The following is a 22,427-nucleotide window of genomic DNA, read 5'->3' as shown; positions in this document are numbered from 1 at the left end:
CCACCGTTTGAAATCCCGTATTCTCCAGTAGAACCAGATCACTTACCACTTTGTTCTGGTTGCTGAGGCTTAAACTCTTTTCATGAATGTTGAGATCCTTTGTTCCAAGATTCTTGATGTCTCCCAGTAATATGTAACATGTGAAAAGCCAAATTTTCCCAATTATTATCTAGTCATATTTTGTTTAGGGTCTGGGGGAAGTAACTGAAATGGTGAAGACAGTTGAAATTAGAAATTGATAAGAACTTTGATGGATAAGTGATAGTACAATACTTTATTTTGTTGTTTACTTGATGGATTGTTTACCTGCTGATACTTTATTTGTAGGTACACTATGAAACTGAAAAATTACTTGGCACCAGATGCTACAGCTGCAGATAAAAGGCTAGCAGTGCTTTGGTATGTGTATTCTGAACTTAAGACAACACACTGATTACTTCAAGTGCAGTCTCCATGAAATATTATATTACACCGAGTTCTCAGGTGGTTTTGAACAAAAAAATGTTCATTTGACTGTGCAGAAAGATTAATGCTATATATCTGATTACAGTAAATTTGGGCAGAGAGGCTCTCTACATGTAGTTTTGGGACTATTAATGAAATTACTGAATCTTTTTCCAGCTCTGTCTAATTTCCTTAAAATGATGTCAGTTAGTGCTTTTATTTTAGAATATGATTTCATTGATGCGATGTCTATTGCAGCAATGAGGCAACAAAGTTGTTATGTGGCTAGAAATGGTAGAGAGATCTTCTGAACTTTTATCCTCCTTAATGTTTTGGTAAAATTACTGTTGATGAATTGAGCTCTCTGTTTTCTCTCTTTGCAAATTGCAATACTCAAAAATAATGGATTGCTGTTGAGTTTGATGTGGATCCAGCTGATAGGGGGCTGTTCGGTGACCTAAGTGCTTCAGAAAACACCGTTGTTGCATTAACAAGCTGTTTTCTGGTTTGTTTTATCTATTTTTTTTTTGTAAGATGGGATTATCAATATGCACTGCTTATTCATTTGAAAGAACTTGTAGCTCTGCTTTGTGCCTTTTTTGCAAAGATAAACTTGAAACTAAGGTGTTTGACTGGATTTGCAAGGAGAAATGGCAGAAAGGATGAGGGTGCTTCCTATGTATTCACCCAGTGATAAGTCAGAATTTAGAATGACTGAACAATTGTCATTTGCCATCTGGACCAGTGAAATGGCTGCAGCAAGCAGGGGAGCAGAACCAACCAGTATCAGGTGGAAAAGAAAGGGGAGGTGACAGCAGAATACACTAGACTCAGCATGTCATGACATGAGCAAAACAAATTAAATGAAACTCTTGTCTAGCAAGTAATTTAGTGTTGTCTCCTGGGCTCAGAACTGGAGATTAGTTATATCAGCAAAATCATGGAAAACTATAATTTCCGCTCAAGGCAGAAAGCTGCTGTGGCTTTCACTTCCTTAAGAAGTTAAAAGTGGGTTTGGGTTTTTGCTACTTGGGACTTGACAATTGGCTTTTCAGAGTAAGGAGAGAAAGCTTTTAAAAACACAGCTGTGAGATTTTTGAACTTCGCTGAGATGTGATACACTTGGCTTTAATTGTAAACGTTTTGCTGTTCTGTCTTTGTTTAGTCTTCGGTGCCAGTCTCTGCTATACCTAAGGCTTTTCAAACTGAAAAAGGAAAGTGCATTGAAATATTCTAAGACTCTGACTGAACATCTGAAGGTAATTGCATATGTATTTTTCATTTTTAATCAAATTAAAGTTCTACATCACTAAAAATTCCTCTATGCAGTTTACAGACTGCTGTGTGCAAACTTCAGTATGCTCTATTTAGAACTGAAAGTATATTTGAGCTGAGTAGCTTAAAGCTGGGAAGATTCAGCATGACTAAAAATGACATCAACCCACTGGTCCTAACATGATTGATCTCTATTAATAATTTGATGTAGCTTTTGTCTTTAATAAGTTTAGTAGGCTTCAAAGAGAATTTTAAAAGATTTTTCTTTCTGCAGATATAACAAAGCTGAAACCTCACTTTATCTTCACTGATTTTTGTCTTAGTCATCAGTACAAGGGATATTTTTACCACATTTGAAAGTACTTTGCTTGATATTATTCAAGATTTTGATTATTGTTTAAAAGAAAAGCCGTAAGAACTAACTTGTTCAAAAATGACCGATTAAGCAAATAAAATGTGATTAAAGTATAAACATAAATCAGGACAATTTTTTTTTTTTTTCCCCAACAGAATTCCTATAACAATTCTCAAGCACCATCACCCGGTATGGGAAGGTAAGTAATAAAAGTTGGTACCAGTATTTCCCAATGCATCTGTTGTTCATATAATTATCATAGATCATTCAAACAATATGTCATAGATGATTCTAATTGTAGTAGATTATTTTATTTTGATAAAGAGTTTGGAAAACTGTTACTTGCGATACTGCTGTACTGACACTTAGGCACTTCCTTGTTTGGGAAGGAAAAGGAAAAAAAAAAAAAAAGGAGAGGATCATTAACACACAAAGTGTTTGTCTTTGTGAATTTGTTGTTTTATACAATGCTTTTTCCCTCAAAGCAATAGCTTTATTGGTGCTGCAAGCCCAGATGGCTACAAGTACAGGGTTGTCTGTTCCATAGTATAGCCATTTAATTTATTCTTTAAAACTTAACAACCAACCTTTTATAGATTACTCTATCAAAATTAAAAATTCCAGAATTTAGGGGAACTGGTCAGATTTGCATCGTGTTATTTGAAAATGTTGCAGTATGGCAGCATAATTAACCATGTTGTTTTATTATTATTATTATTTAAGCCTCAATTAATTTAAACAATGAGTTTAAGACTTTTTAATTAAAAGATAGTGAGGATTAGTTTTGATTGTTAAGCTGAAACACAGGAGTTGGAGGAGCCTTGGCAATTTTTACCAGCCCATGCATTTCATCTGTTGCAGGGCAAACCCTGACTTCTTGATGTGTGAAGTGGGGGTGTTTTAGCATCCCACATTCTGAGGTGTAGGAAGAGAAGTCTTAAGCATTATTCTTACAGCATGACGAGCCTGAAGTACACATGCATGCATTTTACAATTTAATATTTTTCTTTGGATAAGCAGCAAGCCTGTTGGTATGCCGTCTCCAGTCTCTCCAAAGCTGTCTCCAGGGAATTCAGGAAATTACTCTTCTGGGGCAGCCAACCCTTCAGGGAGCGGGTCTTCGGTGACGATCCCCCAGAGGATCCATCAGATGGCAGCCAGCTACGTCCAAGTTACATCCAACTTCCTCTATGCCACTGAAATATGGGACCAAGCCGAGCAGCTGTCTAAAGAACAGAAAGGTAAGGCTTGTCACAGGCAGGTTATAACCTCAGATGTGTCAGGCTGTGCTGAAATGCTAACAGGTTTGATTCTGGAGTTAGGGTTAACAGCACACGGGATGCTTAGCTGGGTCCTCTGCAAAAGAAAGACAGAAAGCGATGCCCTTGATTATGGTGATTTCCCAGGCTGGTTGTCTTGGTTGTCAGGTGGTGCTGGTGGTGTAATGTTTCCTAATGGCTATGTTTTAAATAAACAAATCCTGATTTTCCCATAATTTGTTCGCTGCAGGAAGAGGAACTTGGTGTACTTCCTTCTCTGAAATTCTTATCTTGAGTAAATATACACGTTTGATGGAAAAGACCAAAAAAAGTTTAGCAACCATTTAACCATAGTATAATTATTCTCATCAGCTAGTCTTATGGGAAAGAGTAAAGAAATTGACTAGCAAAGACCTTTTTCTTTTATTTTTATTCTTCGAACGTTCAGCCATCTTTCATTTCTTCTGTTTTAATCTGAAAGATTAGTGTTGAAAAGATTTTTTTTTTTTTTTTTTTTTTTGTGATGCAGTGTTTCCAGTACACCAGCCAACGTGAAAGATTGTGCCTAATTTAACTTGCATTTCTGTTGTTTTAGAGTTCTTTGCTGAACTGGATAAAGTCATGGGCCCTCTGGTTTTTAATTCAAGCATCATGACAGACCTAGTGCGTTATACCCGTCAGGGACTACATTGGTTGCGCCTGGATGCCAAGTGATATTTTGAACTGAAGGAATGGAAAATAGAACACATTTTTCTCGCTGCCTCTGATTTATCTCCACAACACTGTGTCATGTCAATAAGGAAGACTGCCATAACACATTGCTTAGTTGACACTAAGAGCAAGGAATGCTTTGAAATGTCTCCCATCCTCATTTGTGTTTTGTGTTTTAACCCCAAATTATCTGGTTAATGGACTTCTTCAGTATTCCCGTTTTAAGTTATTTAAATATTTTAAAATTTGCAAAATATAAAGGTGTACTTCTGCTAATCTATCATGGATAGATTGGATCATTGGAATTCCAGTCATAATACATAAGTCAGTTTAAATCCTATTTATTTTAATTTTTTAATTTTAATTTTGAAAAGCCCGATTTTGGGGCAGTTTTTAGCTGTTTCTTCCCTAAATTTACCCTTTCGAGTACTTAGCAGAAATTAAACATAGACACTTTATTTAAGGACTTTGTGAGCTTTGTTACTCTGTAATGTCTTGTGGTGGTAGAGCCTGTAAAAGGAAGTAGGGTTGATAGGTTCTAACGTGTAGGAACACCATACTTTTCATGCCTAATGCCTATGAGTCAACTAATAAATGACAGCTAGAGATTTATTATTGCAGAATTTGTACTAAATAGAAAAGTTCCAGATATTCTTCTACATATTAAGATACTTCGTTTAAATGAATTTTAAAGAAATTTATATGGAAAATATTTAGCTGGATCTGACTTGGGTTGCTTTCAAGGCAGTTTCAAAACATTGATTAACACTATAACAAATCACAAAACATTACAGTAATTTGTATTCGATGTAATATCAAAGTAATGGTGTAGGAATGAACTTCAGTCTGATAGGTGCGATGCATACAGGAAAGGTTTCTGAAATGGACAATCTTGTGCTTTTTTGTATCTCTTCATTTAAAACAAGTTTTGTTTCCGTGCTTGTCATTTTTCGATACGTTCAAAATCAGCGAACTTTGTGGTTAAAAAAACCAAACCGACAGTAGTTAAATTCCTACCAGAACCGTCATTTGCATCTTTTCTATTGACTGAGAAACCAGGAATCGGAAGTAGAAATGGAGGTCCATTTTTTCCTTTTAGGGTCTGATGGTTAATGGACACTACAGCATGACAGTGCAACAGCCATTGTGGGGTGGGGAGCACGCCTGCTATTACAGGGAAGCTGTCTGACTGCTTTGACGCAGAATGGATTTGAAACTTGTATTTACCCCATGTTAACGAAGGTCCCATTAATGCTTGATGTGTTTGACGGAGCAGAATATTCGCTTGAGAGGAGCGATGTGGTGCAACAGAAATGGTTCGTGGAGTTGCAGCTGACTGCTCTCAAAACGTGCAAACCAAAGTACCTGTCCACGCAAGGTGCTTGTCTGAGTCAAAGGTTTAAAATGCTACTGCTTTCAGTATTGCTTAGTGCCCCTAACATGTCTGGTGTGCCTTATGCCTTACTTTTAGATGAAGATTTTATGAACTGTTTACAAGATGTTTTACAGCAGGACCAGGTATACTGTATGCAGTGGTCTTCTGCAGTACTTTGGTAAAATTCCATTTCCTTTGTAAAAGTAGTGTCTGTCACACAAACGGACTTCTCAGCGCAGTGGTCTCCTGTTAAAGAGTCAAACTCTGAATACTTTGGAGTGAGATGGTGGAATGCTGCTTTGTTTTATCTCCCACTTAACCCTTTATTCTGTACCAGATATGAACGTGCATGTTCAGGAAAATTATTGCACTAAATTTTTGTGTAGCTGTAGTTAAGTGCCAAACTCATGGCAACCTCGGCGGAAGGAATAGAATTCTACGCTACTTAGTACTGCAGTATGTCCTATGGGCTTTAAGAGTTTAGGAGTTTTGCAAATTAGTAACCTACTAAAAGGTAGCTGCATATTCGTAGAGCTTCCTTTGCGTTCCAGCGTGTTTTGTACTTCCAGAAGAGCTTTGCTACATACAAACCGATACGTGGGTGACGGACCTGCGAGGTGGTCACTTAGAGCCGAATTTCCTGTTCAGGTCTGTTGGAGCATCCTTTGTATTGAATCACTGTGCAAGATCACATTTCTTTTAGTGTTTGCTGTTAGAGACAGAACTCTGTACCCTCAGACTCTGCATCCTGGTTAATGGGACACTGTCAACTATTTTTTCCTTTAATACTCTAAAGTGCCTAGCACACTTTTGACGCTATATAAAAATACCTTCTTAGAAGTTGCATTCATAGTTTATTTTTTTGTGTAGTGCTGCACTAGCCAGCATGGCTGTTTTTTGGCTTGCTCTTTTGTGCACAGTTACCATGACTGTCAGCAGGAATGGTCTCATCTCTGGGATTTTTTTTTTTCTTTTACTAGAGTCCCACAAATACCTTTTGGTGTCACGTGCAATTGGTCTATAAAAATGTATCGCTTATCCCTAGATCGGTGAATCTTAAAGGATTGTCTTCAAATGACCAGAAGACTTTCCACATTGTGTCAAAATGTGGACCTAAACTGGTTGAAAGTGTCCCACCTCAACAGTGTACTTCACAGTGAAATACCCCCCAAGAGTGCTGTCCCGGATTTCTGTCTGTCTGGGAGATGTGCAGTGGTCTTGTTCATTGAAAAGAAATGCCTTACTCATCTGTGGCTATTTCAAGCAGAGAAACTTAGATTTCACACTTCCAAAAGCATATCTATTTTGGGATTTACCGTTATTTCAAAGAGAGAAGTTAAGTATTTATCAGACTTCATAGCCAAAAAATGCAAATACGTAATAAGCTTCCATCCCTCTGTCCAAATGCAGGCTAACAATCTAAATCTTTTTTTTTTTTAACCTCTACACAACAGCGGTGGAAATGCATGTCCCTTCAGCACTAAGGCAAGTCGCACTATTGACTAATGAGGGAATCCCTAACTCCTGGCTTCCTAAACGATTCCCTAGACGATTGTATATTAAATACATATCAGCGCTGTAATTCTAATTCCCTTACTGAACGCGGTCCCAGTTGGTGAATCTTAAAAATGGCTTAATCAGACTAGGCTTGCTCAGATATCAATATTATTTGAATTTGCTGTGAAACTTGCAGGTTCCTAGGTGATAAGTGCAACCATTTATATTTATAAACAAATCTTTAGGACACCAGAGTAAAACAGCCCGATACTTTTATTTTGATTTGAAACTATTAGCCATAAAGCAGAGCGTATGGATGGCTCTTCTTGGCTTTTGATGGCAGTATGCAATTTGTATTGTATGTGTCTTTTAATATATATGTATATATATATGAACTCAGTCTGTCCAAAGTATATGTTATACTTGTTTTTAGATTATGGTGCAACTGACTATATTGATATATTATTTATTGAGTGATGAGTCACCGTCTTACTGGTGATAAATCTTGCATATTATACAGGAGTGCAATGTATATTCCTTTAGATTGCTGAGGCTTGATTGCTGTGATAACAAAAAAAAAAAAAAAAGCCCTGAAATGTATTTATGAAAGGCCCCAACATACAGAGAGTCAGTACTTTATGGAAATACTGTTGTGCTTGCCTGGGGCAAGTAAAATAAAGCCGTAGGCAGATAATTATGTAATTTTCCAAAATGGGAAACTATTGGAAAGAGAGACTACCTTTGCTGTATTTAATGTTTCACTTACCTAACAGATATTTACTGTCACTGCAGTGTTTATATTAAGGGCCTGAGCAAGTCAAGTTTGAATTACCCATTGGGGAGTAAGCAACTTCCAAATTATTACATGTCTGACGAGTATTTCGGTCAGGGTTTAAATTACTCCATCTAAGGAATCAGTATTACGGAAAACTGTGTGTTTCCAAGCAACAGAGTTAAGATACCTGTTAAGTATAAAGAGTAGCCAAAGCTTTTGGTAGCCAACTCAGACAGATACAGACCTATTCCAGGAGGCAAATGTCCTAAGTATGAAAGTTGTGTAAACCCAATCAATCAGGGAATCGTGATCTCTGTCTAACCCCATTACTTCTCAAGGAATTGGTCTCCGATGCCATTTGAAACCAGCAGCGTTGGGGGCAGAGAGGGAAGGGTTGGCTGTACAGTGAGCGAATTCCTGTTTCAACAGGAGCTCTGGGCTTCGGCGGAGCAGCCTTGGCTCTTTGCTGTCTGCCAGTCTCAGCTGAGTTTCAGTGGAATACACTATAGTGAGCAATTGGAAATGCTGCCTTACAGCAGAGAATTTATACAGGCTATCTGTATGTAAACACTTACCTGTTTTAATTTCATCTGGAAACTTAATGGGAACGTATCCGTTCCTGTTGGAACTCTCCACGTTTGCTAACGGAGCTGATACAGGCAAATTGGATTGCAGTGTTCCCTGTCTTCAGTTTTTGTATGCAACCCTAGGAATTGATGCAGTCGGGTGCACAGTTACTTCTGCAGCGGTTGGCGTCGGCTGCGCTGGCATTATACATCTGAACACTCAACTCTAAGGACCAGGCATGACTTTTGCAAGCACAGTTCCTGACATTTGTATCTGGTCCCCCTTTTAAATTGTTTTAAGAAATTTTGTATATGGAGGATAAAGTGCTTATATATTTATTAAAAATCCTTTATCTTATTTGAAATTATTATTTGGTGAAGAAGGGTTTTCTTTTGGGGGAGGGTTTGCGGGAGGGGGAAGGTAACTTTTAAGCTGTCACTTATAAATGAAGCCCTTATTAATCATACAGAAAGGTACTGTTAGTAACTAATGGGATGTCTCTGTTTTATGCTTTGTACATGACAAGTCCATGTGTTACATTTTGTTTCTATCAAAATATTTAGGCATCTGTCTTTCAACCAAAACCTAAAAAAAAAAAAACAAACTGTGATTTTATTTGTTGCAATACATTTGAAATTTCAAAGGGTACTTTGGGGCTCAAAATTAGGATTTCTAAGTCAGTATGTGCATTTCACGTAATAAAGCTGTTAATGGTGAGCAAAGTATTATATACTAACTAGATTTTTTCCACATCTGTATAGTATATTCTATGTATTTTGTGGTATTGAGATTATAGAAAGTTTAGTGTCTGAAACATGCGTTTAATGTGTATTTTTAAACAAATTTATGGCAATTAAAATATTTGGAGAAAAGGGTATCACATTTCAATTTGTAAAGATCTTTTTAACTACTGTGTCATTAAAATGCTTTGTACAATGCAAAACTGTAACTGGAGAAACTAAGTTTAATAAATATCAAATAGATTTTCTGTATTAAACTTCATAAACACTGTGTTCGTGTCTGTTGGACAGGCTGTCTCCTCCCCAGTATTGCATTTTAAAGCAGTTTTCATCTTTGTTTTAATGCTATCTGTATAACAAAGGAAACTAACATTCAGTATTTGTGTCTCAGACCTGTTGATATTCGTCTAATCAAAAGTGGCTTCATTTCTCTCAGCCCTCTGAGTTAAGATGGATCTGATTTTAATAAATTTATTTTGAAATAAGAAGATCCTTCAGTGGAAGAGGTCAGTTTAGGACTTACTTGGGCAATTTTGATTAGAAGTAATTAAAAGTAAATACATTTTCTAGTTATCACCAGATATATTTGGCGTATTGAATCTGCTAGCAGTATTATTATCAGTTTGTTTGTTCCCTCTTTCCGACAGGCCTTTATTTGAAGTACTGATAAGAGTTCAGCTGTTGAGACTGAAATGAGATGGAAGCGTGATCTACTTTAAGCACTTGCCAGGTTGAAGGATAAATGTCTAAAGTCCAGTTTGAAATAAGCATTCCTACTTGAAATGCCTGATGTGCACTCACCATACACTTTGCTCACAGGATACAAGGAAAAACCCAGGTTGTTTACTGAATATAAACTTTTAATCCACACCTTAAAAAAATATATATTAACAGTTATAAAAAAACAAAACAAACGTGAGATGCAGGGTCCTTTTATTGAGCTTGGCCAGAGAGTCATCCTCAGGCGTATGCTGCAGAGGTACAGCCTTGGTTACTGAATGCTGTCCAGCTCTTTGAAGTCCTTTTACCAGTTCTTATGGCAGAAATGTCGAATGTGCTTGTTGCTGATTCACTGTCCTAGCTTTTGAACGGTCAATAAATATTTCACAAGTAGAGCGGAGCATTGTTAGCAGTAACAGTGATGGGTGTTCTTCATCATGACAGGTCACTCGGAGGCGGATCTCAGGAAGCAGCGGTTTTTCCTGGAAAACAAACCACCGTCAGGCACTGACAGCTGTGTAGGGCTCCAGCAGGTCTGTCTGTCCTTAGCAGGGCTCAGCTATTACACCAGTGCTTGTATTCAGCTTAACGTGACTCAGTTTGCCTCGATTCATCTTATGTTCTTTGCTTTGCATGGTAACTCCAAAGTACGTATTACCCAGGGCTATATGGCCAGGCTCTAGTGCAAAAAATATACACAACAAAAATGCCTTCCTGTCTATTCATCTTCCTGTAGCTGCTGTTATAGTTCAACCACGTTAATTGTTAAAACCAAATGGTGCATTTCAGGTGCATGCAGAGTAGGAACCCGACTGTTATTTCCTGTAGTATCTGTGTGTAGATGGATCTATTTTACCCATTTTCCATTTGCTTTCTGGTGTAAGTACAGTAAGTGCCACACAAAATCAGCTTTCAAGCACTAGGCAGTAATTTTAACTAATCACTTTTTATATGTAGTTGGATAACTTATGTTTGCTTTAGTATTTTAGCTTTGAAACAGTGAGCTTCAGTAATCACTTTACAGTGCTCACCATTTTAAGGATGGATTATTATTTAAGGCTTCTAAGTGGCTACCTAAAGCTGTCTGGGACTCTATGGTTGGTTGCCTTTTTTTTTTTTTGAAAAGATGGTTATTCTGGGTTGCAGTGAAACTACAAAGGCCTGTCATCAAGGGCATTTGGACTCTGTTCTGTTTGTACTGCTTACAAAAAAGGTCTAAATCTATTGCTCCATCCATCCCCCTCCTATCTTTTTTTTTTTTTTTATGCCCAGAATTAATCCCATGTCTTATTTGAATGAGAATAACCGGGAACTTCCTCTCCATAATATAATACCAAGTATTCCTGAGCCTTTCTATTGATCAGGGTTAGTTACCTGCATAGCATTGTAATGCACTCGCTGTTATCCCTGCATGAGGCTCCAATGGGTCTCAGTGAGACTCCTCTCCAGAACGGTGTCATCCGCCTTTGCCTTGTTAGGTGGGGCTGTGGCTGGTGCAGGGAAGCACAGTGCATCTGAAACAGATTGTGGCACAGCTGTCAGGAGCACTCAGCAGCTGTAGGCAGGTGGTCATTTGGATGCTGTGGTCAATCATATACATTTTAAGTGAAAGACTGTAAATCTTTCTTGTTTTCAGATTGTAAAGCGCTCTGTTAAAGTACAATTGCTTATATCCTAACCCTAAAGAAATAATTATAAAAATCAACATTTTTAATTGTCTTGAGAGGGAAGGCAGAATTATTTGCTAAATTACATCTCAGAGCAACCCAGTATTCCCTCTAAGCAGTTAGTTACTTCTTCAGGATGTTGAATCTGCTAAAAAAGCTTTGCTCTTACTTCTGGCTCTGGCAGTTAGTGTTATTCGTGTAGCTCCTAACACTTTCCTTCACTGCCTGGCTGTTTGCGCTAGCATTTTAAATAGTTCTCTCTACTTACCTGGCTGAGCAGCAGCGAGCAGAATAAGAAGATTGCCATGACTTTCAAACAGTGCATCTTCACAGTATGGGCTGCTGCTTCGGCTGGAGGCGGAGGAGGTTGGAAGAGCCCTGAATAGAACTTGCCAAGCTTCAGCCAGATTTTTATAGACTTCATTCTCTTATCATTGCATCAGCTGTCAGTCATTACAGGAACAAAGTTCATTTCAGAGCAAGAGGGAATTACAAAGTTAGCATCTACCGAAGCGATCTGGTTCAAGGCCTGTCTATCTAGCTAATGATTTACTCTCCTTCCACTTGTACTTTGTCTGGTCAGCTTACCAGATTTGCCAACTGTTCCTTTTTTTAAAACCTAACACGTTACCAGAACTCCATCCTGCACTTGCAAGCAAAAGGGTGGGTGGCCCAAAGTGTGTGGTAAAGATCAAAAGCCTTATTATAACAACCTTATTTAACTCCTCTGACATTCACAGTATGCGCAGCTCTGGGTTTGCCAGCTGGCAGGTAAGTATTGTCCTACCGAGTTTATTTGGAGCAGCAAATGGTACTTTTGGTTCTGCTTCTCGTTCTGGGTACATGAAAGAATCATAAGCAAGTTACTTCTAACCTGTCTTTCCATGAACGTCGTGCTTAAAAAGTGGATGCAGTACTTTTCATGTGGGTTTTGAAGTGTAAAAAGTGTGTAATTCCTGATAAATCTTAGACCTCTTCTTACAAGGATCCCAGTCTGTTAAAGATAAGTTAGGCAGCTAACCCTAAAAGCAGGAGATGGCTGTCAGGACTTTCTGGAGTTGAGTTGCTCCACGTAGCAAGACCATGGTTTCTTTAGACGAGCCGTCTCTGCTGTGGTCTGCCTCTATCTTACAGCACAACTCGGGAGTGGTCTTCTAGAAGCTGCCAACAACAGCTCCCACCGATGGGGACAGATTAGAGTTAATTAGAGGCACTCTTACACTTTTCTGTGGTGATGTGAGAAGAGATTGCAGCAGCCTGGAGGAAATGTTTCAAAAGAACTACACGCTACCTTTCATCTTGCCCAAAGTCTCCGTTCAGACACACACTACTCCCACTTGGTCTCCCGCTGGGAAGTGGGAGAGGTGTTTGTAAGATCCCTACTCTGTCGCTGCACCTTGCCAGTACTCCTCCTCCTCCTCGTCTCTGATATTTTATGCATCTGGCTCCCAAATCTGTCCGCGTGTTCTGTATCTGTCAAGGAAATGGTTTATGAGCTTGCAGAGCAACACTACCAGCTCAGCCATGGCAAGCACTGCGTGGAGGCTGGGAGGCACCCTGCTTTGAAAGTTACTTCAAGTGGGAAGATAGCGTATAAAATAATGAGTTGTTTTAGCTAAATTATAAATCTAAATATGAAAGCAACAGACTACATTTTCTGTGATTGCTTAACGTGGACGTATAAGTGCCAGCGTGGAAGGCAAGTTACTGAGATTAAGATAATGCCTGCCATGTTGTCAGGTTCCTGCCTACGGATGATTACCCCTTAGACCAAATTTCACTGGGATTAAATAAAATCTCTTTGCAGCATATCACCTGCAAGCTATTATTGGAAGAGTTATTCCTTTTCTGGGGCTCCTTACTGTTTCCCTGTTTGTCTTACTTCCTTGTGGGAAGGAATCAAACCCCTTCTTCATTTCACCTTCCTTGTGTTCACACAGGGAAGGAAATGAGACAGTAAATAATTGCAGATCAAATAACAGAACTGGAATGTTTCTTTTACATCTGGCTGTGAATTTCTCAATTGTTTTTCCCGTTAAGTCCTTTCCTTCCATGCATGTGAGTTCTAATTTCTGCTGTCTCTCTAGGCACTGTAGTAGAGCAGAGACGAGAAAAGAAACAGTGGTAGTCTTGGCTGCGTATTTGGAGCACAGGATGTGAAATGACAGCTCAGCTCTGACAGCCGTGTCCTCAGTAAGTCATTGTTCCTCAGCTTTTTTGGCTAGCTAAGATTAGTACTGTGTGATGATGTGTCAAAACTGTTGTGTGTCCTAGGTTACTAACAGTGTCAGCTTGTAGCTGCAGATGCCTTTGAAGCAGCAATCTGTTTATTCTGTGCAAGAAAATTAAAAAAAAAAATTGGACTGCTTGTTTCCATGTATGCAAATCCAGTGCAGTTCACTTTCTACCGCTGGCTACTCAGAAGCCAAAGCAAAAATGTTGGTTTAAACAACACCACCAAAAAAAAATAAATAAAAAAATTGCTGCTTTGCACTCCTAATATTTAGCAAAGGGACAATAGAAATAATTGGATGATTAAGATGGTAGCCCGCTGTCTCCTATTTGCCAGTACGAAGCCACGGCCCCCTTGAACATTTAGCAGAGGGAGAACAGAAACAAATGAGATTGGGAAACTCAAACACGGCGTTCAGACGCTGAAACAGCCCTGAGCCCAACGCCCCGATGCCACGCAGCGGGCAGGAGCCATCGCTGCTGGCAGCGTGTGGAAATGCCAGGTTCTGCATCTCTGCCGCGCCGGCTGGACCCAGGGGCAGCTCGGGGCTGAAGCCCTGCAAGCTGAGGCCACCTCGGGGGGGTTGCGACAGGCGCTGCGGCCGTGGGAGCAGGCAGGGAACAGCCCCCATCCCGGGGCTGCCAGTGGTGCTTGCGGGGCTGCAGCACCGTGGGTAAACTCGGCGGCAGGGGCTGAACGTGCCACGGTGTTTACAGGAGCCTGGCAGCCGGCGAGGCCAGAGGTCAGCTGTCTGTGAACGGGGGCAGAGACCGCATCGCAGAGGCTGCGAGGAGCGGCGCAGCCTCTAGGGTTCCAGAGAGGGATTGAGGAAGTACTGAGGCTGTACCAAGCCTATGAGTCCTGTTATTTAGGCTACAAGCGGCTGCCGGTGCCCTTTGGGGCTAAGTAGGATGCAAATAAGAGCTGTGAGCAGAGCCTGCCTCGGGACATCTTTGCCACCTCCCAGCTGCAGCCAGTTCAATGCTCCCGTCTTGCTAAGGCTGCCTGCACAGCACTGCTGAGCCAAAGCAGCTTGAAGCACAGGCTGCTTGTGGTGCAGCGGGAGCACTGGTACTACTCCCGGTCACGGCAGCCTCTGACTGTGCTCGAGTACAAAACCATAAAGCATTTGACTGCACAATTTGCATGCCCCCAGCTTCCTGAAGTGAGGCCGAGCATCTTTGTATTCCCAGACGGCTCAGCCCTGAGCCCGCAGAGCACCTACCCCCGGAGAACGTCACTCCCTCTGCAGATAAGATAAATGCTCAGTACCAGCTACGGGACTAGCACAACAGGGAGATAAATGAGTTACTTTGCTTGCAGCACGAGCTTGAGACAATCAGCTCAAGACTAAGGGAAAAAAAAAAAGATAAAGAACTGAGCCAAACGGTCTGGCCTGGGGAGAGCAAAGGGTGTCACACTTAATGCTAGGGGGTGAATTTCCTAGGCACAGATTTAAAAGCAAACAGTAGCAATAAAGCTCCTGAGATCACCCTCAGGTGTCAAAATAATCTTTTTTTTCTCCTTGTAGTTCCCACGAAGAAGCTTCTAATTCGGCTCGTTAACACTAAGCAGCCAGCAGAATGGCAGCTTATCGTGCGATTAACGTTAATAAAGATGATAACCAGGTAGGTGTATGCGGGGCAGAGTCCACGCTCAGCTCCGAGCCGTCAGCCAGCTCATGCAGTTTTGGGCAGTATCAGATGGGCTGTTTGTTTTCTCATGGGTATCACGGCTGGAACGATTCTATTTCAAGCAAAAAGTGGCTGGAGAGGGAAACATCAAGGGATCAAAGAGCTTACCCTGAGCTGTCATTTCTAACCAAGGAGAGCTGAACACAGCCTTTGCTACGCTAACTAGACTGGGAAGTGTCTCAAAGAAACGGGAGGCAAAGAGCCTGGAAAGTAAAGTAAAAAGTAAAATAAAAATTAAAAAGTAAATTAAAAAGTAAAAAGTAAAGTAAAAAGTAAAGTAAAAAGTAAAGTAAAAAGTAAAGTAAAAAGTAAAGTAAAAAGTAAAGTAAAGTAGTTTGAGCACAGGGTACCTTAACCTGATCATCCCTTTGTACAGAGTGAACCAGAGACATTTCATACGACTCATCTCAACACGCAAAGCCACGGGCTTCACACAGTCATGAGACAAAGTTAAAGTTTATTAGCCAGCACTTTATCTCCCCGTCATCCCAATCACATGAACTCGCTTAGCAACAGGACGCCGATAACGCAGCGCTAACATCTCCGCTGACATCTCCTCGTGGCGCTGGCTACTTGTCGTTCTCGTAGTCGGCGGGGTTCTTCCTCTTCAGCCTCTCGAACTCCTGCATGCCCCAGGAGTACAGGAGGTAGGCGCCCACGAAGGCTGCAAAGAGAGGAGAGCGCTGAGGATGGCGAGGGGGGAGGCAAAGCTGCGCCAGGCTGGCTCACGAGACACCTGGTACAAACCCTCCCTGTTCCCCCATCCTTCCCCAGTCCCCCTTGGACTCCCCCTTTCCCCTCCAGCCTTCCCCAGTCCCTCCCATTCCTCCCCCCCGACTCCCCCAGTCCCCCTCAGCCTGCTCCAGTCCCCCTATTCCCTCCCAGCCCCTCCCATTCTCCCTTAGCCTCCCCCCCCAATCCCTACGACCTCCCCCAGGCGCTCTCATTCCCCCCCAGCCTCTCCTGGCCTCCCCCAGCCCCCCCAATTCCCCTCCCAGCCTCCCCCATTTCCCCCAGTCCCCCTCAGCCTCCCCCACCCCCTCCCCTTCACCTCCAGCCCCTCCCATTCCCCCCCCAGCCTCCCCCTGTCCCCTTAACCCCCCTGAGTCCCCCCCCACCCTCTCCCCTTCCCCCTCAGCCTCCCCCATTCCCCCCCAATTCCCCTCCCAGCCTCCCCCATTTCCCCTGATCCCCCCCTAACCCCCTCACCACCCCCCCCAATCCCCCTCAGGCCTCCCCCTCAGCCCCCCCCCAATACTCACGGGGCACCACCTTGAAGACCTGCGAGCTGAAACGCCGCCACACGTTGGGCAGCCCGTGCGACAGCACGTTGGGGAAGGCTCGCTGCTCGAAGGGCGACAGGCTGTAGGTGACGACGTGCCGCACCCGCGCCAGGTTCCCGAAGTGCCGGCCCATGGCGGTGTCACCTTGGCGACCGCCGCCTTGGCCGCCTCGCCGCCCGGAAGCGGAAGCGGCATCGGAGATGCCGCTTCCGCTTCCGGGCGGCGCGGCGGCTGCGCGGGAGGATCCCCCCCCCCCCCCTCAAGGGGGTGTCGGTCCTCCCCCAAAATGTCCGGGTGGAGTTAAAAAAAAAAGACAAAGTAAAAAAAAGTAAAAAAAAAAAAAAAAAAAGTAAAAAAAAAAAAAAGTAAAGACAGACAAAAAGTAAAGTAAAAAAAAAAGTAAAGAAAAAGTAAAAAAAGAAAAAAAAAAAGTAAAAAAAAAGTAAAGTAAAAATAAAAAAGAAAGACAAAGTAAAAAAAAGTAAAAAAAAAAAAGTAAAAAAAAAAGTAAAGACAAGCAAAAAGTAAAAAAAAAAGTAAAGAAAGACAAAGTAAAAAAAGTAAAAAAAAAAAAAAAAGGACAGACAAAAAGTAAAGTAAAAAAAGTAAAGTAAGAAAGACGAAGTAAAAAAAAGTAAAAGTAAAAAAAAAAAGGTAAAAAAAAAAAAAAAGACAAAGGTAAAAAAAAACATCGAGTGACGTCACGATGAAAACACGAAGTGATGTTGCCACAGTAAAAAAAAAAACACACCAAATGACATTGTGATAATCAACACCAAGCGATGTTGCAACAATAATAAACGTTAAATGATGTTGACACAGTAAAAATCACCGATCTTGCCGCAATTTTATAAATGAGGCAAAAGAATAATGTGAAGGCGGTGCGCGCATACCCTCACAGATGTAAATCTTGCACAAACTGCCCCGTGGAAAACACTGCGTGATGTTGGCACAGTAAAAAGCAAACAAACAAACACTAAACGATATTGCCACAATTTTATAAGTGAGGCAGAATAATAACGTGAAGGCCGTGAGCACATCCCCTCACAGATGTAAATCTTCCCCAAAATGCCACATGGAAAACACTAAATTATGTTGCCACTATAAAAACAAACAAACAAACAACAACACTAAGTGATGTTGCCACAGTAAAATAAATAAATAAATAAATAAATAATGTTATCACAATTTTATGAGACAAAATAATAATGTGAAGGCTGTGAGTGCATCCCCTCACAGATGTAAATCCTCCCCAAAACACCATGTGGAAAAAAAAAACACATTGCCACAATAAAAAACACCAAATGACATTGGCACAACAAAGAACACTAAATGATGGTGCCACAGTTTTATAAATGAGACAAAATAATAATGTGAAGGGACACGGTTTTAAACACAAAAGCATTTGGTGAGGCTGAATTCCCCCAGTTTGAAAGGTGGTGGTGGGAGCAACGCTCACTGGGCAGGGAAGCTTCTTTACACCAATCAAGCCCAATGTTGACCTGGGCTGGGATTTTGTTTGACACCAAGGTTTTTGCCTTGAGCTCTTGGTGTTTTCCAGCTGCACCTCCGATCAGAGCCAAAGCAAGCACTATTTTTAGGTAGCAGCCCCAGTCAGAGGCCTCTTTTGGTGGAAGTTATGTGACCGCTCACCAGGCAGCGTTGTGCCTCCGCAGGGTACTCCAGAAGGCGTACTCCTCACTCACAGAAGCACCACAGCAGCACCGACTGGTTCACATCTAGGAGGGGAAGCACTGCTCGTGTCCTGTCACAGCCCTGGGAAGTCACACACGGCCCCTCGGGTTCAGGCCTTTCTCTGCCAGACTGAGTTCCCAAGCCCTTGGGTACTACACGGGTCAGGCTCTAATGTTAGAGTCCAGTAGGAAGTCAGGGACTATGCATTAATACATCTGGAAGCCCTTTTAAAGGCTAGTCTTCGCAATTTAAAGAAAAACAAAAACCACACAAGACAGTGTTACACTACATCCTTCTGTTAAAAATCCACATCAAAGCTGTCTTTTGTGTGAGCCTCATCTTAGCATGGGTCCCCAAACCAAAACAAGTGTTTTGAGCAAAATTCTTGTAACTAGAAAAATCTAGGAGAAAACACGTTAGTCTTGGTGAAGCTTTTGTTTAAAAACATACAGAATTAAGATGCTGTTACCTACACTCTTACTGTGAGAGGAAATGAAGCTATGGCCCTACATCTTCACACCTCATATCAGACTACTAGAATTTTACCAGCATTTAAATAAACTAATTTAATAGCCTCCTAAAGGCCTTTAAATGTCAGTGTTGAACATTTCCACATATCTCAGAAGCATGTGACAGCATAGTTTTACATGTAGAATCCCATACCCTAACACCACGACGAGCTTGTATATTGTGCTAAAAAACAGATCAAGATTTCTCAATAGCATATCTGTAAGCTGTTGCATGTTTGTGTTCAAATAGTTCAGTGATTTATTTTTTTTTAATCTCTCTCTTTAAATTCTTACCGTCCATTGGTGAGAAAGCTTGAGGAACATGACAGAAGAAAAGCAAGGGACAGCCTGATAACTTTTTTTTAAACAGAACTGCAGGAAACAGTTGTCTTCTTGCTAGGGGAATTAGAAAAAAGGTGTTAGGGAAAAGAGTGAGAAATCGAGAAAGTAATTTTTTAATATCAGAGTCTTTCCTCTTTCCATAGAGGCTTGCCAGAAATATCATTACAACATTATATATTGAGGAAGACTAGCAGGCACTGAGCTTAAGTGGTATGCATGATAGGCATTTATTTCCTTTTTTTTTTTTTTTAAATCTATAACAAAACAGCTTAAAATAGGCATCTGGTAGTTGAAATCTTTCATATTTTAAATGCAAGATTATTCCAATAAAAAGATATTTACATTTAATTTCACATTGTAGAAAAGTTGAGTGGCTACAAAAATAAGTGCTATTATGTAAACACCTACTAATCACATGCTAAATCCTGACCGATTTTAAAGAACTGTTAGACAAATGCTGCAGGTATTCTGATAATTCAAAATACCCAAGCTAAGTGTAAAATGAATTAGGATTCACCCACTACCGACAAGTGCACTTAGTAGCTATCATATCTTCATATTCTTTGTAGACTATGGAGCCATCGGGCTCTATCGTTAGCACGCTCAGTGGGCTGTACTCAGCAGGAACACAAGAGGGCTTCGGAACAGACGAGTCCAATTTCTCATATATTAAGTTCTGCACCATCGTATGCACAGGAGAGCCGTAACGGTGCCCCACGACCCTCGGACAGTCCCCTTTGCAATACTGAGGGCTGTATCTGTGTGGCGCTATTATCCATTTGTCCCATTTTAGCTGGCTGAAACTCAGACGGAAGCTGTGAAGCTCACACTCATTTTGAGGAAACAGGAATTGTTTGAAATATTCACTCAAATTGTAAGGTGGAGTTGCTGGAGCTTCGTTCAGATTCTCATCTCTTCGACGCCGAGAGGCCCTTTTACCTTGCAGATTCTCTCTTCTTTCGTCATCGATAATATCAGCCAGCAGACTGCTCCTTTGCCTGGGCCGCACTGGGTTTTTCCTTCTACGTCTAAGTGAGTTCCACCTGTGATAAGCTTGCTCACTGGTATCATTTAAGTAAAGGAGAAGAGAAGGGGGAACCAGAGCCATATTAATATAACTGTCCTGTTCAGTGCCATGTTGTGGATCACCCATCAGACAAGTGAAGTTCACAGCCATATGAATATTCCTCCTGTTAGTAGCAATTAGAGGCTGGAGAAAAGAAGTCACATCAATCTCCACCCACTTGCGTTTTCTAACTTCAAAGTGCAGGCTAAAAGCTACAGCGTGAGAAACACTGGGACATACTTGGCTAGAAAAATCATGCTCCTTAACAGACAAGTGGCACATGCATGTAAAGGAAGAAGTGGGAACAGATGTGTCAAATGAATAGAGCAAGACAGACTTGAGTAAGTGCTCTAGAGCAGTAACACGATCCAGGTTGAAGAGCAAATCCCCTGAGTGAAGGTCTCCTGAGAAGGGAAACAAAATTTTGCAGTTACTGTACCTTAATTTGCCATGAAGACATACATACTGAAGTTGGTTCAGATTCAGGCTACTACTTTAACTATTGCTGTATTTAGGATATGTAATCATACAATTAACTGTTAACTGACAGTATATTTTTAAAGCAGTAGACTATACTATGCCAGGAAATTTTAGCCATAGACATTTTTTAACCAATCCTCAACCTCAAAGTGCCATTACTGTGTATGAGCGTGATGTTTGTGTTCTAGGTTATCTGGCTGTCCCAGTGGAGGAATCCAAGTCAGGAAAACTCAGACAACTCATCACCAGTCACATAAGTAGAATTAGAGGCCAAGGATTGTTGCTCTGACTACACCACATTAAAAAAAAGGTCAGTGACGTGCTCAGCCACCCTAGTTTTCAGACCCGACCCTGCTTTACCAGGGGTTCTACTCTTCACACATTTCGTTATGATTCTTTCCTAGGGAAAGCACAAGACAAGGAGAAAGAGTCATCCTGTAGCAGGATTCTTGTGCTATAGGCATTGGAAGGGAACATAATGCCCTTCCTAGCCACTTTTTCCTTAATTTCTTATGTGGTTTAAAACTGATTATAGAATTTCCTCTAACCAGAGGAAAAACGTGCTAGGCAGAAACATCAATATGATCTTAACCACAGTACCTTTTCTGTGTCAGCTCCCAGACTATGGGGAAGTCTTTGTCTAATGCCATTTAAAGAGAAGCACATTACAAAGAGCTTGCACAGTTTAAGAGAAGAGCCATCAGCATTAAAGCAGCAACAACTCTAACAGAGTAAGATATTTTTCTGCTATACTGCAAGCATGGAACATGCCAAAATAAACCCCAACCAGTTGAATGTTGGAAGTTCAGGTCGCTGCACACCTACCTGTCATTAGGTCCCTGTGGCTGTGCTTGCATTCCGAACACGGGGTGAAGAGTCGAACAGTGTTATAGAGGTGGCTTTTGTTGGCCTTGGGGATTCCCTCCTTGGTAGCAGACATCTTATAGAGCCTCTTCATGTACCTGAGGGCTCTGGAGTCTGGCTGTAGCCTCGGGGCCTCGCTTTCCCAGCTCTGGCGTCCCTGGTCAGACAGCACCTTGAGAAGGGGTGGCAGGAGGGCATATCCACGTCTCACACCTTTTGGCAGCCTCAACAATGGGTTTAGCTCACTGGTGGCATCCTCAGGAGCTACCAATAACCCAGAGATCCTGTCAGATACTGCACTGTCCCTGGAGCGGGGGGCACACTGTATGCTAGAAGAAAGCCAGTGAATATAGCAATAGAAACAAACACAAATTCTCCAGGTACCCTCCATACTTCTTAGGGCTGCAGCCAAAAAAACACCTCCACTAAAATATTCAAGAAAAAAAGAGTCTGTGAGCGTGAGCCCTTATATATGTTGCAGCTGTGGCATGGGAGGGAGGTTTCTTTCTCATTAGAAACCGAGGAGGAAGACCTGCAGCTGGCTGCGGAGCCCACATGCTTGTTTGCATTCAGGGTAGAGTTGCTGCACATGAGAGCATTTTGTAAGCAAAATCCTTACTCTCAGCGTAAACCTTTCTCACGTGGTAAATGGCAATACAAGAGCGTTCGTTTATCAGCCTCCAGAGGGAGCCGGGGAGACAAGCTAATACTGGCCAGTCTAACTGAATGCCTGTTATTTGCACAAATTTTGATATTTGCGAGTTAACTGTTAAGAAAATGTCAGTAATAATGCTAATTATCATCGCTAAGTATATCTAAAATGTTAAATATTATTGTCATCAGTAATAATAAGATAACAAAAAAAGAGTTAAACTG

General features: G+C 41.3%; 4 protein-coding genes and 1 long non-coding RNA gene across 6 annotated transcripts in view; 2 read left to right on the top strand and 3 right to left on the bottom strand.

The window, feature by feature from the left end:
- AFF4 (ALF transcription elongation factor 4) overlaps positions 1–9,286 on the top strand; it is a 45,514-nt gene extending 36,228 nt beyond the window's left edge. Inside the window, exons 18-22 of one of the 2 annotated variants that reach the window (XM_082771300.1) lie at positions 328–399; positions 1,610–1,703; positions 2,230–2,273; positions 3,095–3,315; positions 3,929–9,286. In XM_082771300.1, coding sequence (XP_082627426.1) covers positions 328–399; positions 1,610–1,703; positions 2,230–2,273; positions 3,095–3,315; positions 3,929–4,047 — 550 coding nt within the window. In that variant the 3' untranslated portion in view covers positions 4,048–9,286. Of the gene's footprint in view, positions 1–327; positions 400–1,609; positions 1,704–2,229; positions 2,274–3,091; positions 3,316–3,928 lie in introns of both variants that reach the window. The other variant, XM_082771299.1, reaches the window with a different exon arrangement.
- Positions 9,287–9,671: 385 nt separating this feature from the next.
- On the bottom strand, positions 9,672–11,742 carry LEAP2 (liver enriched antimicrobial peptide 2). The gene is made up of 3 exons (XM_082771295.1): positions 11,654–11,742; positions 11,093–11,232; positions 9,672–10,200 (listed from the first exon to the last, which is right to left on the bottom strand). Exons 1-3 carry the CDS (start codon positions 11,708–11,710, stop codon positions 10,164–10,166), a joined length of 234 nt encoding a protein of 77 aa, XP_082627421.1. The 5' UTR covers positions 11,711–11,742; the 3' UTR covers positions 9,672–10,163.
- Positions 11,743–13,470: 1,728 nt separating this feature from the next.
- On the top strand, positions 13,471–15,818 carry LOC309883335. Its single transcript, XR_014318438.1, has 3 exons — positions 13,471–13,578; positions 15,150–15,246; positions 15,689–15,818. It is a non-coding gene; the product is annotated as an uncharacterized lncRNA (long non-coding RNA).
- On the bottom strand, positions 15,750–16,785 carry UQCRQ (ubiquinol-cytochrome c reductase complex III subunit VII). Its single transcript, XM_082771294.1, has 2 exons — positions 16,575–16,785; positions 15,750–15,976 (listed from the first exon to the last, which is right to left on the bottom strand). Exons 1-2 carry the CDS (start codon positions 16,726–16,728, stop codon positions 15,882–15,884), a joined length of 249 nt encoding a protein of 82 aa, XP_082627420.1. The 5' UTR covers positions 16,729–16,785; the 3' UTR covers positions 15,750–15,881.
- A 2,876-nt stretch (positions 16,786–19,661) lies between these two features.
- On the bottom strand, positions 19,662–21,942 carry GDF9 (growth differentiation factor 9; the record flags this gene model as incomplete). The annotated part of the gene is made up of 2 exons (XM_082771293.1): positions 19,662–20,611; positions 21,513–21,942. 2 exons carry the CDS (start codon positions 21,940–21,942, stop codon positions 19,662–19,664), a joined length of 1,380 nt encoding a protein of 459 aa, XP_082627419.1.
- Between the last annotated feature and the right edge of the window lie 485 nt (positions 21,943–22,427).

The sequence above is a fragment of the Aythya marila genome (genome assembly GCF_965140915.1).
Source record: "Aythya marila genome assembly, chromosome: 14".
Taxonomy (NCBI): domain Eukaryota; kingdom Metazoa; phylum Chordata; class Aves; order Anseriformes; family Anatidae; genus Aythya; species Aythya marila.
The sequence above is the reverse complement of the archived record's forward strand: the minus strand, read 5'-3'. Positions and strand labels throughout refer to the sequence as shown.

Coding starts and splice junctions, on each gene's coding strand:
- LEAP2 (XM_082771295.1), bottom strand. CDS start 11,710: ATGCACTGTTTGAAAGTCATGGCAATCTTCTTATTCTGCTCGCTGCTG. Junction 11,233..11,653: donor GCTCGCTGCTGCTCAGCCAG/GTAAGTAGAGAG, acceptor AATCTGTTTCAG/ATGCACTGTGCTTCCCTGCA. Junction 10,201..11,092: donor TGCATTACAATGCTATGCAG/GTAACTAACCCT, acceptor TTTGTTTTCCAG/GAAAAACCGCTGCTTCCTGA.
- UQCRQ (XM_082771294.1), bottom strand. CDS start 16,728: ATGGGCCGGCACTTCGGGAACCTGGCGCGGGTGCGGCACGTCGTCACC. Junction 15,977..16,574: donor GGTCTTCAAGGTGGTGCCCC/GTGAGTATTGGG, acceptor CTCTCTTTGCAG/CCTTCGTGGGCGCCTACCTC.